Source organism: Pleurodeles waltl, chromosome 9 (assembly GCF_031143425.1).
Source record: "Pleurodeles waltl isolate 20211129_DDA chromosome 9, aPleWal1.hap1.20221129, whole genome shotgun sequence".
Taxonomy (NCBI): domain Eukaryota; kingdom Metazoa; phylum Chordata; class Amphibia; order Caudata; family Salamandridae; genus Pleurodeles; species Pleurodeles waltl.
The window spans coordinates 514,844,018-514,858,353 of NC_090448.1; the positions used below are offsets into that span (position 1 = coordinate 514,844,018).

The 14,336-nt window shown below is 37.9% G+C and overlaps 1 protein-coding gene across 1 annotated transcript in view; it reads right to left on the reverse strand.

Annotated features, from left to right (window-relative positions):
- Positions 1–298: 298 nt before the first annotated feature.
- Positions 299–14,336, reverse strand: part of PRKCH (protein kinase C eta) — a 656,855-nt gene continuing 642,817 nt past the window's right edge. Inside the window, exons 13-14 of the mRNA XM_069207402.1 lie at positions 6,204–6,347; positions 299–1,782 (exon numbers count right to left, since the gene is read on the reverse strand). Of these exons, the coding sequence (XP_069063503.1) occupies positions 1,645–1,782; positions 6,204–6,347 (282 nt within the window). The 3' untranslated portion in view covers positions 299–1,644. The remainder of the gene's footprint in view (positions 1,783–6,203; positions 6,348–14,336) is intronic.

A 14,336-nucleotide genomic window follows, 5' to 3' on the forward strand; every position in this document is an offset into this window, starting at 1 on the left:
CTCTGCTTTCCCAATAATTGTCAGGGGTTAAGCAGAGTTTCTCTTAGAACTGTGGTCTGACCTAATTAGATGGTGTTTATTATGCAGGTAAGATTGCCCTCTCCCAAAAGAATAACTCAATTTCTGGCTCAAAGGGACAACAGTCACAAAATGTGCTTTTTTTGCAAAAAGATAATTGAATCTTTACATTTGGGCAGCAAAGCATATGTGGGTCTTAGATTTGAAACAACATTTCATAGAAATTCCATTTTCTGTCTTTGCAAGGGTGACTTCAGACAATGAGTAGAAAAACAGCATATAAAAACAAATAACTTTATAGGAATTAAAATATGACAAATACACACACAGGAACGCATGAGTAAGAACATTTTGTAAGATGAGCTAGGAGAAAATGTATCTATGTCTCTGTATAGTAGAAGTAAATAGAAGGAACTATATAAAAAGTTTTTACTACTCCTAACATTGCGAATACCACATTCCAATATATGGTATTTAATTTATGTGCATATCATATACAGTAAATATAAATTACATCATTGTTTTCAAATATCTATGGGCCAGATCTTTGGCAATGCTTCTTTTACTTTACATCACTGTATGGTACAGTTGTTCAGTTCAGTTATGCTGTACTTGATAAGTGCACACAGGAAGAATCACCAGTGTGATGTAACTTAAAATTCATCTGGTGAATGGCACCATTTTGCCAAATAGACCAACTGGGGTTAAAGGAAAGAAAGACTAACTATACACACATGTGTGCATTTCATAGAATGCAAATATAAAAACTGGTTCTTGTGTTCAAATTTAAACGATAATAAAATACTGCTTTTCCACTGCATGCGTAAAGTCCACACTACTTGGCTTTTCTATGCCACTAGAAACATTGTGACAAAGGTCTGACAGTTAAACGAGGAGATTGAGTTGCTACGATACAACTGAGCTGTGTCTACTGATTTCCCTGATTTATATGGTGAATGTGGGTTTTATTTATTAAAAAAAGAGTAATTTAAATTCTGCAAACATGCAGACATTAGGATACAATATTGCTGTAAGGCTTACTGCACAATAGGAACACTGCAATTCCAACGGACGGATAATATTTGAACAATCCTTCTCCTTGCAAATTTCTGGATGATCTATTCCTAATTCATCCGTCCAATACCTGATCCATTTTTGAGTCACCACAAAATCACACAAATTGAAAACAGTATACGCATAAAAGTGCATTGAACATTGAAAACTGTTTTTGACAATGTCCCTGCTTATTGTTTTCCTACAGACTAGAGTTTGTAAGGCAAAGTTTGCAAAACAAGTTTTTTATAAGGCTGTTTCCATTTATGAGCATAACCTTCTTTTCCGCTGTCTGTGGAGGCTTTCACCAAGCATGAGAAGACAAAGAGCTCATGTTGTCCCTCCTGTATGCAAATACTATTCACATTCCGACTGAAATTTCAACAGCATAAATATTTGATGGCTTAAATCTCATGTTTCACAAGTTCCTCAAAAAGGCTGCCTTCGAATTCCTGCAGCATTGTTCTGTTGACAAAAAGTCAGTTTGTCATGATGTACTCCTCGAGAATGAATTGTCCAAGTGCAACTGCCTTGCACTTCCCAGACTGTCCTTTTCCGTTGAGGTAAAAGTTTTTACCCTGAAGCAGTGTATGAAAAGTTTTCAAATTCACTCTGGTTAATCATTGGAAGAAGACTTTCATCAATTGGAGTTAAAACTGGATCTTCTTTGATGAAATCTTGATCAAAATTATTTACATCTTCTTTGGATTTCTGCAAGGAGAAAAAAGCAGTTATTCACTGAATTTTTTTTCTTACATCAACATGTTTTGATTTGTCTGAAGGTCATTTTGAAGCGTTTCTTGTGGCTTTCTCTTGCTTTCACCACACACATTCCTTTACTAAATTAAAATGTAAATAAATTCCCACCCAACCAACACATCCCTCATTTAAAACACACGTTTTCCAGTAGCCCTTTGTCCTCAATGTTGCTACTAGAGAGAACTGTATCGAAATTAAGTACTTGAGATGCATTTAGTTTTGATAATCTTATTCAGCAGTAGTACATACATGGCACACATTGGTTTCTTTAGCTTGTGCCATAATCGTAAACCCCCTATTAATTTACTGAAAATGTTTTTAAATGTGCGGTGGGCCTCTCTAAGCCCCCTGGTGAAGTTAAGAGGTATCCATACTGGAGCAAGGCTCTGGCAATAAAACGGAGTAAAACTTTTTCAGTTACATCCAAAGTGTTTCTGAAAACCAATGATATTTTAAAGGGGAGAATGAACATCATTGTAATTGTTTACAGGTTAAAGGATTTGATGTATGAAAATAAAAATTACAAATTAAATTTTTGTAAAAATGTATTTAATGAATTCCCATGCCCTCACTGCCTTCTGAATTTGTGGTCCCCTTGCTAACATTTTATTTTTAATTCATATGCTGGATTTATTGAAAGAAAAAAGCTGTTCTTTCAACAACTTCCTCCATTAGCCTCATCTGAATTGTTTGGCTTGCCTACAATATTTTCCATGACCCATACTTTGTGTGATAATTTTAAAAGCACTACTGGAACTCTGTGTTTCTAAAGTAGGATCCACTGTTTGTTGAATTGGATTGTAATATTTCCCATTGTAAATATTAACCATGAGAATAAAAAAATGTTATTTCTAGAGGAGTAAAACTCAATCACTTTACTCAAATGCTGCCCGACACAAAAAAGGTTTTCATCACAGAACAAAGCTAGTTACATTTCAATCAACCAAGCCCTACCCGTTTTAATTATCTATACCCTTCAAACTTCAGTCAACCAAATGATTCACATTTCTTTTTTAATTTCTTTTTATTGTTTTCCAACAACATAATAAGAAATAAAAAATAATATCTAGGCAAAGGCATACATTATTCAACTGTTTAGAGTGCATAAAGGCCACATTGTGAAATGCTCATTGGGTCTGTATTCAAGTGTCAACAGTATAATGCTGCATTAATCCCATAAATTCATACATATTATGAACATGAATCACCCGGATAGAGGCAAAAGGCATTTACCCTTTGAAATCATATATGACACTTTATAAGGCATATGCTTACCAACTCTTTGATTGTTCCTTTGCATTATTTCATCATTCACATATCAAACACATCAACACTTCTAATTTCCATCAGAAAACCCTTCACATTTCATATCAACCAAACTGTTCCCATCCCACTCAACCAAACCATTGACATTCTGATCAACTGAACAATTCACATTTTGATTAATAGAGTGCCTAACAGTTCAGTCACACAACCATTCACATTTGAATAAACCAAATCCTTCACATTTCAAGCAATCAAACCCTATACATTTCAATCACCCAAACTAGTTAACCAAACCATTCACATTCCAAATAACCAAACAATTCACCTTTCAATCAACACAACACTCCACATTATACTCAACCAAACTATTCACATTCTGATCAATCAAACCATTCACATTACAAGCAATCAAATGATTAACAGATCAGGTTGTTGGGTAACAAAATCCTCATCCTTAGCAGGGTGCTTTACTAATTCCATACTTTCAGTGGTAAGGTTAGTGTTTAGTGGCAAGCATTAAAATAATGTATTAGCTATGTAGGAAGCTTAATGGGAAGCAGAGGGACATCCACTGGTTTTCTATGATATAGCAAACAACACCCAACTTGTCTTCACTTTCTAATGCGTTAACAATATTGATTGGTTTGGATCACTGCCTAGTGGAATTTGCTCCTCAACTCAATGGAAGATTACAAAATATAAAAGCAGTAAAACTGCAGATGAGAAACAATCCATATATTTTTGAGCCATAATTCAGAAAAGTGAATCTATATCAGATGTCATTTGAGCCATCATGTTTGCCTTTATCCATGATACTGCTGCAAAAAATACACCTTCCCTTTTTTCTTACTTTTGGTCAACTCTATCAACCTTTATCCTGCCCCAGATGTCGTTTTTCCAAATTCTTTTTGTACTTTATTTTCTTTTTTACTTTTTGTCCCCATGCCTTGTAGCCCATTACTAAGAGATATTGGTCTTGGTACATTTAAGGGATCCCCACCTGTTTAGAGACTTATTGGGAAAATTGAGATGTATTGCAAATACTTAGAAAATACTGTATTTATTCACAGAACACCGGGTTCTGGCTCTCATGTTTTGTATCACTTTGATACAACTTTTAGTTTGTCTTGAGAACTGTCTATATTAACTTGAGTCTGAGTTTGTAATAAAACCCTTTACCTTTATTTTGACTTGAGTTTTCCTTGTGTATACAAATTGGTCATACTGTAAATGTAAATGTTTGATTTGATTGTGCATGTTGACTTTGTCTCTACCTCTTCTGCTAGGATGAAAAGATCCATTGACCTTGTTTAGAGCGCACCTAGATGCTCCACCAGGTGGAATGCTTGAAATAATCTCAGCAAGTGGTGAATACACGGGGTAGCAACCCAGTCCATGGTTTTTCTGCACAGCATGACAGCTCATTTTGGACCTAGACACATGCAAAAATAAGTCTTGATCCTGCTCCCCCCTGAGCCATCATTTTTATAATTAACCATGGCACTGCTGCATATAGTGAAGTATACAAACAAATGATGCTTGGAACCAAGCTATACCTGAGTGAAAAGACACCCTTACTGAGAAGCCCCTGTCAGTGTGAAATTTGTCTTGGGTTGCATGTGTTGGGTTCACGGAGGACCTGGCCTGGCAATTCAGGCTGTTTTTTTTCCTACCGGAGCAAGAGTGATTTGCATATGGCTGGGTCCAAATGGAGGTGACAGGGCGGGCAAAAAATGATCGACTGAGATACGGCCCTGCAAATTACCAGTGGCTGAGATTAATTATATGTGGAATGCTTGATTTAGCCACTGGTAATTGCTGCTGCAGACACTACAGGGGCAATCAATTGGTTGGTTGAAAAGATTTGTGGTACTCAACTTTGATTCTCAGGTTCTTAATTAGATGTCTTAGCAAAATGAACAGTTTCAAAAACAATTCTGTTCTTTTGTTTCTAATTTAATTTTTTGGGAAATATTGTAGCTCCATGAAATTCACTGAAAAGTGCCTAAATGGAAATATTTATTAAATAAACATGCCTTAACAAAGGCACCTACAAAATAGTTTTCCCTATAAAGCACACTCTTAAAGTTTTAAATTAGGGGACCCCATCATATCAATCTTCAATGAAGCCAGTATTATTCACCCATCCCTAGTTCCCTTTCAAGCCAATAAAAATACTATACCTTAAGTGTGCTTTTTATTAACACTTGAATTGAAGAAACCTCTCCTTCCGGTCTCCCATTCCCATCCTACACAATAACAACCAAACCCTTTTTACACGTTTTGGCTGTCTGTAATAAAATTAATGTGTTCTACCTAAATTGGTTGAATTTACCTTTTTTAGTGACAGTCATCATGGGAATAGTTAATTTCGTAAAACGTAATGTAGAGCAAAACAGTATGTTAAACGTAATCAACTGAGGCAATACCGAGCAACTCAAGTCTTTCACCCTTTCACAGCAGACGATACCTTAATCAGTGGGGACTGAAACCTGTGCACAAGTATTCTTTTAAATTCCTTCTGGAATCACCAGCAATGAGTACTCCAGTAAATAATTTTAGTTTGAACACACAATAGTGTGTTCAAACTCAAATAATAGATCAGATTTTTAGAGAAATGCACACTTCCGTAGGTTAGTCGGCACTGTTCCAAATTCAACTTCAGCCCACAGATTTGCGAAATAGGACTTTCTTCATTGCATGCAGCTCATGTAAACATCTTTTAGTCAGGGTGGGGTAGCGCTCTGCAGTGCATTAGACAGTGTTAAAAGGAAAGGCACACGTTTTGCTATTCTAAAATTGTGTTGAAGAAAGAGCTGTCAAAGTCGACAAGTCTAATTTAAATGACAGTCAAGAACTTAGCGGCTCCTATTACACTTTGACTGAGAGCAGCCATGTTGCTTGCGGTCATGGTTTATGCCCGGTCAGAGCTGTCAAACAAAAGCTACAGCTGTCCTTAGCTCATGAATTTAGGAACACCCGAGTATCTGTCATCCAGCATTGGGCACAGTGGTTGAATAAGGCATCAGTCACAGGCATAGGGGCAGACAGAAAAGCAAGAAGACACAAACTCACTTAAATGGTAAAACTTATCAACATCGACTTACAATTCTAGGCTTAAAAGGTGGCTCGATTTTCCGCTGTCTCAGAAGATCCCAGTCGATCTCTTGAAAGAACTGATGCTGCTGGATTGCTCGTTCCCCACCTTGAGATTGACTTCCTAGACGCTTGCTGGGGTTCTTGTGCATGAACTGCAAAATATAAGAGGATATTATCCTTTGGGTGAAGCCAGAGAGTTCAGCTGTTCTTTAGTCATTCTGGTTTCACTCCTGGCTGAGAAAAAAAACTAAACTGATCAGGCCTTGGATGGTTGTGGACAACAGTGGAGGAAATGGATGTTTTATTCAGGTGAAAAGAAGTGATTTTTATGAGTGGTGAAAGATGAACATCTGGATGGATGGTCACATTTTGTTTAACTATGGTAAAAATCTATCTTTTTATGTAGTCTAGTAGGAGTTAAAACATGTTTTTCTTTTTGTTTATACTGCTACAGAGCACCGCAAAGGTCAAATCTTGATTTCAGTTCCACGTGGAAATGACGAATGTTAAGCTTTTTTCAAATAGTCAAATTCAGCCAAACTTCCTTCCAGCCTGTGGCAGTACTGTGATCAAGTACCACAGTAATATCAGTTTTAAAATATTTGGAGTTTTAATTGTGCTTGAAATTGTGTTTATTTGCAAGTTAAAATGTTTGTTGCTGGGTAGGTATGTAAGACAGGCAACATATGTTTTAGGCCTATTGTTGTGAGGTCTGTTCTCACATGATATCAGGGTGTTCTCTAATGCTGTCATGCATAATCACTGCACCTGATATTGATTGGGGTCATCCTTGTGTACCTGTTTTATATGATATGCAGGTAGGGATTCAATTCTGCTTTGTGATATTAAAGAAACGGTGACTATTGTTAGCTAACGTGGAGCCTTATTAGGTACCTGGGTATTGTTACCTAGGGAGGAACCTTGTTAGGTATATATGTTGTCTTAGTATCCCAACTTTTGATAATATGCACACATTGTAATTACATTTTTCTTACAAAGTGGTCTGTCATATATGTCAATCTGGTAGAATGGAAATGAGAGAATCATTTAGAGAGAATACAAGGTCTGGCCTAGGCAGGCAGCCTATGCAGCATAACCTCCACCAAGCAGCAGAGTGTTTCTCTTTCTTAACAAACTTTTATCAGTATATCATTCCACTGGCCAAAAAATTGCTGGCGGAGCACACATGTATCACAATTCCTAAACTTCACCAAAATCACAATATAAATGTTAAAGTGTGTGTCAATACAGGCATGTTATCTAATTACAAAATATTTTATACAAAAAAGTGAAAATGGATATGTGGTGAATTAATTCAAATCAATCATTTTATTATACACAAAAAAACAGATGAATATCAAGATAACACAAAAACCTAACAAACCCAAAATAATATTATAAATTTCATAAATGATAACCAAATTCTGAAGTATAGTCCGAAGTTTTGGCTTCTCGAAGGACACGACGTACTTAGGAGGTTTGAGCATAACCTTGCGGAGCATAGAGCCATTGAGGGATATTCATGTGTTGCTCTAAAATGAGAAGTGGCCAAAACTTAAATGGAAATGCCTTGTTGAAATGATGTACTTGGATCAATCTGACTAAAAAATCAGACTATACTTGCTTACTAAACAACAATCTATAAGTATTAGTGACATTACAGAAGAAAATGGATTATATTTCATTTTAAGAGCCTTGAAAAAGTCCTCTAACAGGACGAAACACGTGTCGGCTGAATACTGTCAACTTCAACTACTGGCTGAATCCTGCTAACATCAGCAAAGACTGCTCTTAGTTGGACCTCTTATGAATTGGTCACAGACGTGACTTAATATCAGAATTTGGTTATCATTTATGAAATTTATAATATTATTTTGGGTTTGTTAGGTTTTTGTCTTGTCTTGATATTCATCTGTTTTTTTGGTGTATAATAAAATGATTGATTTGAATTAATTCACCACATACCCATTTTCACTTTTTTGTATAAAATATTTTGTAATTAGATAACATGCCTATATTGACACATACTTTAACATTGATATTATGATTTTGGTGAAGTTTAGGAATTATGATATATGTGTGCTCCGCCAGCTATTTTTTGGTCTGTGAACAACTGGTTGAAATTTATTTTTTACCAGTATATGTACTTTGGCAGCAGGTACGCGTGTGGTGCTTGAGCACCATTTGTTTATCTAGTTGAACTGATAGGAATGTGCAGCTAAAAAATCAGTCATTGTTGCCAAAATTTTCAGTTATCATTCCACTGGTCCTAGATGTTTGTCCTCTCCCCTAGGTACTGCTGTAACCTCTAGGTACTTTCATATAGAACGGCTGCTCCATCAGATTTTAACCGTATTGTATATGCATGCAATCAGCTAATTCTAACAGTACAATAATCCCATGTCATGCACTCATACATATTATTTCCCTAAAACTAAAACTGGACATGGATCATTTCAGGCCTGTGTTCTGTTCAGTGCTTGCTAAGGAAGGCACACATGCCCCGATTCAGAATTTGGCAGGATCCATTTGCTTTTTAGCGTACCAGAAATAAACAATGCCATGGGGAATGACATTTAGTGCTTGTGATAAATAGCACCTTTTAAAGCGTTTCAGAGGAAAACATGCATACTTTAGTGCGGCAAGGACCAAAATCAGTATGGTACAGTACATACCATACACTTTTCCTCACTTAAATTCGAGCAGATATGACCTGCCAAAATTTAACAAAGGATGAGATATTTAACGCACCCAGCATTTACTGGATGTGGTGAATATCAATCGACTTGTAATTCTGAAGCCTGTGCAAACATAGGTTCATGCAGGGCTCACAAAACACCAGACAACTTGTAATCAGGGCCATAGAGTGAGTGCTTAGGGTAGTAAAATCATTTTTTATTGCATGCCATGTAGGTCTGGATGACCTTTGTTCTTAATATTGATGCAAACCTTGACCAGCAGGATGAGCTGACACAGAAAGAGTGGCATGATATGCTCCTACTGAACTGCAGCCAACTTCACTATCAAGTATAGAGTATCTGCCAAGTTCTTGAACAAACGAAGCCTTTTGGGGCTACTATGTCGGAAACCGAGGCAGAAAGGGTTAAATGTATTAACCACCTCATGAATCCTGATTTGCACTACTTTTTAAAGCAGTATTAATATGCAGGAGGCTGTTTTTGCATGGCCCCTCTTGATACCAGTGTCAAATTGAAGCTGTACTAGCTGAGCATGCACAGCCAGGTGTACGTATCATTCACTAGAGGCATTTACTGGGGCCGGGGGGGGGGGGGGTGGGGGGGAGGGAGGGGGGGCGTGAAACAGCAAAGCGGCACAGACATTCGTTAGATTACAAACTACTTCACGCTTTCTCTTCTTCAAAGCCTGCGCACTAAAATGCTGTCCTTACAAATGCAGCGGCACAATACATGATCCATACTGCATTCAGGGAAAATGCTATTCCTTTTTCTTGCAGTTCAAATGTTTATATCCTGTTATTTAAGAACCCTCTAAATACGCAAACAACTATGGAATTTCGATGGAATACAGCATCAACCCTATATAAGTTAAGTAACTTTAGTAACCGATTTAAGCTACAATTTCCTGATAGAATTTGAGAAATGAATATAAGTTATGCGGCCATTATTGTTTATTTCTCAATTACAATCAAACAACAACAAACATTTTAAAAGGAGGGGTTTACAGAAGCCCTTCAAGCCTATGTTACTTACCTAACAGTGTTCTAAACATAAGCTTCTTTGCATTTGCAAAGCAGTTCTTTACTACTTATGTACTCTGGCAACGTGAGTGAACCCAGGCTGTTCCTTGCCGAGAAGCAGTGTCCATCAAAATGTTGTCTTCTGCATTTTTTGTTTATTGTTTCATGCGCCCATGAAACAACATTTTTACAACACTCCGAAACACTTTTCCCACTGATTTCTCCTAAATATCCTCCAGATGCTGCCTCCATACAGGTCCTCGGAAAAGTACGAATGCAGAGTAGCCATGTGTCAACTTTCATAATGATATGTGCGTGAGATATCTAACATGATAACTTTCTACTGTGAGTTAATTATTAAAAGACCGTGTATCTGGTTTATAGGTGATATTTGTGAAAACATATTTTAGAAAAAATACTGGTGCTACCCTAATGAGGAGGAAACTTCACCTCTGAAACTGATTGGGAATTAGATTTGTTGGCACTCATATGATTTTGGATATTTAAGTTGAAAGAGTGAAATACAAATATGAATTTTGGATTGCAGTTGTGGGGCTATTTCAATGTCCATCGCAGTTACATATGACACTGAGAACATGCTATATATTTAAAAAATAATAATAATCTCTAATTTCTACATGCAGGAAAACAATCAATTCCTTAACCAAATGGTTCTCACCAGCACCTTCCGCAGAAGCCCAGAAGCCCAACCTAAACAGATAACATACATTGGCAGCCTTTGGAGAAAACTGATTGACAAGCAGTTGACTTCATGGTGACTCAAGCATGTGCAATCGGAATTACATCCTCTGGGCAGTTAGCAATTGGATCAACGTTCGCGAGATTATCCCAAGGGCGAAGAATAAAATGGGTCAGTTTACATTTTGCATTACCAACCCCCTGCCCCTCATTCCACCGGACATGACTCACACTAGGAACCCAGTTGCACCTCTGTTTAAAATCATGGCTTGCGATATAAAGGAATTCTGATATGCAATGAAGTATTGATACCTTTTTTCTATATTTATCCTTTACCACAGTTAAGGATGAGTATCATTTATTTCGCTTACTAGATTGCCTCTTGATGGTTGTGCTTTTCCCACTCTCACGAATAATGAAGAACAGACAAACACATCAGAAGACAAACCTAGGATGTACTTTAGAAGGCAATTTATGAACTTACTCCAAGGCTCAGCTCGGGAGTCAACAGATGCAAAACCTTTGCACGTGAAGGTCGCACAGGCTATTTCAAGCTTCAAAGGGCTGACTCAGATTTCATCTTTCGGACATGAGACAGGACGAGGACAACAACCTATAATTATATTACAGTATACATGTGGCACTTTGTACAAACATAATTGAATCCAATTTGGTTCTCACAATAATTGCTTACTAATTCTCATAACTTCTGGCTTGCTTTAAAATATTCAGTTCGATTTACACTCTCCAGAAAGAATGTTACTTGAGTCTTATTGGATTTGTGTGTGTCTGGATTTCAGTTTTAGTGAATAATCCACATTTAGTAACATATCCTCTCTAAGCATTTCTAGAATGAGTGGGATTGAGTGTTTTTATTTTATGTCTAACAACACTGGAGTTGAAACAATTAGCAGAAAAGAGAACTGAGGTACAGAAAGATTGATCTGCTCAGGATAACATCATACTGGCCAAGAACAGAAAACGTTATTCGCACAAGATTAAATCATGCTGGTCAAGTGGGGAAGCAGACTGACAGCCGGGACTGACCAGGATTCACAACGAGGACAACAAAAACACTAGACTAATCATCTTAACCCCTTCACTGCCAGGCCTTTTCCCCCTCAGGTGCCAGGCCTTTTTTTTAGCTATTTGGGGCAGTTCGCGCTTAGGCCCTCATAACTTTTTGTCCACATAAGCTACACATGCCAAATGTGTGTTCTCTTTTTGCCAACATCCTAGGGATTCTAGAGGTACCCAGAGTTTGTGGGTTACCCTGAAGGAGACCAAGAAATTAGCCAAAATACTGCAAAAAATTCACAAAAATAAAAAAGGGAAAATATGGCTGCAGAAGAAGGTATGTGTTTTTGTCCCTGAAAATGGCATCAACAAAGCGTTTGTGGTGCTAAAATCACCATCTTCCCAGCTTTCAGGAACAAGCAGACTTGAATCAGAACACCATATTTTTCAATACAATTTAGCCATTTTACTGGGACATACCACATTTTTACTTTATTTTGTGCTTTTAGCCTCCTTCCAGTTAGTGACAGAAATGGATGTGAAACCTATGCTAGATCCCAGAAAGAAAAACATTTCTGAAAAATAGACAAAATTCTGAATTCAGCAAGGGGTCATTTGTGTAGATCCTACAAGGTACAGAAAATAAAAGTTGAAATACAAAAATTTTGAAATTGAGATAAAAAAAGATTCTCCACGTTTTACTTTGTAACTTTTTCCTGCAAGTCAGATTTTTGAAAGTAATATACCGTTGCATTTGCTCGACACTTTTGGTTGTGGGGATATATAGGGCTTGTAGTTTCATCAAGAACCGTAGGTCCCCATAGCCAATAAATGAGCTGCACCTTGCAATGGGTTTTCATTGTGTACTGGGTATACAGCAAATCATTTCCTGAAATATAAAGAGTGAAAAATAGGTATCAAGGAAACAGTTGTATTTCCTAAATGGGAGACAAGATAAGGTCTTGAGAAGCAGTGGTTATTTGCACATCTCTGAATTCCGGGTTGCCTATACTAGCATGTGTATTACAGGGCATTTCACATATAGAGGTCTTTTTAACACACTGTCTTACATTTGGAAGGAAATAATGTAGAGAAAGACAAGGGGCAGTAACACTTGTTTTTGCTATTCTGTGTTCTCCCAAGTCTCCCGATAAAAATGGTACCTCACTTGCGTGGGTAGGCCTAATGCTTGCGATAGGAAACGCAACATGGACACATCACATTTTTATATTGAAAACTGACATGTTTTTTGGAAGGTGACTAGCTGTGGATTTTGATCTCTAGCTTAGAGATCCGGCACCTAGGGAAACCTACCAAACTTGTGCTTTTTTTAAAACTAGCCACCTAGGGGAATCCAGGACTGTGGGGCTTTCATCAGGTTCTGTTACCCATAATCCTTTGCAAACCACAAAGTTTGGCCAAAAATAACACTTTTTCCTTACATTTTGGTGACAGAAAGTTCTGGAATATGAGAGAAGCCACAAATTTCCATCCACTCAGTGTTCCCTCATGTCTCCCAATAAAAATGCTACTTCACTTGTGTGGATAGGCCTAGTGCCCGTGAAGGGAAATGTCCCAAAACACTATCTGGACACATCAAAATGATCAAATACAAAACTACCTGTTTTTGTGGGGGGGGGGGCACCTTCGTTTTTGGTCCTGGGCTCAGCAGCCATATAGGGAAACATACCAAACACAAACATTTCTGAAAACTAGACACCTGAGGGAGTCCATGGAGGTGTGATTTACGTGGATCCCCCAGTGTTTTTTTATCCAGAATCCTCAGAAAAGTTCAAATTTAGCAACAAAAATTAACATTTTCCCACATTTCTGTGTAGGATCACCACACTGGGACAAATTTCCTACCACCCAACGTTGCCCTCTGTCTCCCGATAAAAATGATACCTCACTTATGTAGGTGGGCCAAGTGCCTGTGACAGGGAAGAGCCAAAAACATGTTGAAATTGAGGGGGAACCAAAGCGGATCTAAAAGGGAAGTTTGAAAAAAAATATTTTTAGGCTGACAAGTGGGGCAGACTTTTTATTGGTATAGATGCAACAATGCTAAGTGGTAGGAATTTTGTGGATTCCTGCAGATTCCGGAAGGTTTCATCACAAAAATGTGGGAAAAATTTGTGATTTCCAGCAAAATTGGAGGTTTACAGGTCATTGTGAGTAAGAAAATGGCACAGGGTGCATGTGAAGCACACCACCCTGTACTCACCCAGATGTTTAGTATTCAGATGTGTCTAGGTCTTGTGGATTTTTCTACATGGCAGCGTCCCAAAGACCAAAAAGTGAAGCCCTCTCCATTCAAAGTGGAATGATTTTGAGAGTTAGCCAAGCTCTCATGGCCCAAATGTAAAACCAAAACCCAAAATAGCCAAATGTCCTCTTGCTTGCCGTCGGATAGGATGTTTTAGTGTCGGGGGAGAACTGAAAGATGGTTACCCCCTTCAGTTGGGATGGGGGCATAACCATGCCCATACTGGCTGGTAGCCACCACCACACTACTTTTTTTTTTTTTAATTCTCTGGAATCTAGTAGACTTTCTGCCCCCCCCTGGGTGTGGATTGGGGGTAACTGCCCACCGGTGGGCAGAACAAATTTGTCTCCATTTATGTGTGTCCATTCCCCCACCCTCTTTCTTTGAACAAAATCCTTCCCTGGTGTCTGGTGGAGCTTCTGCCCCCCGGAGGGCAGATGA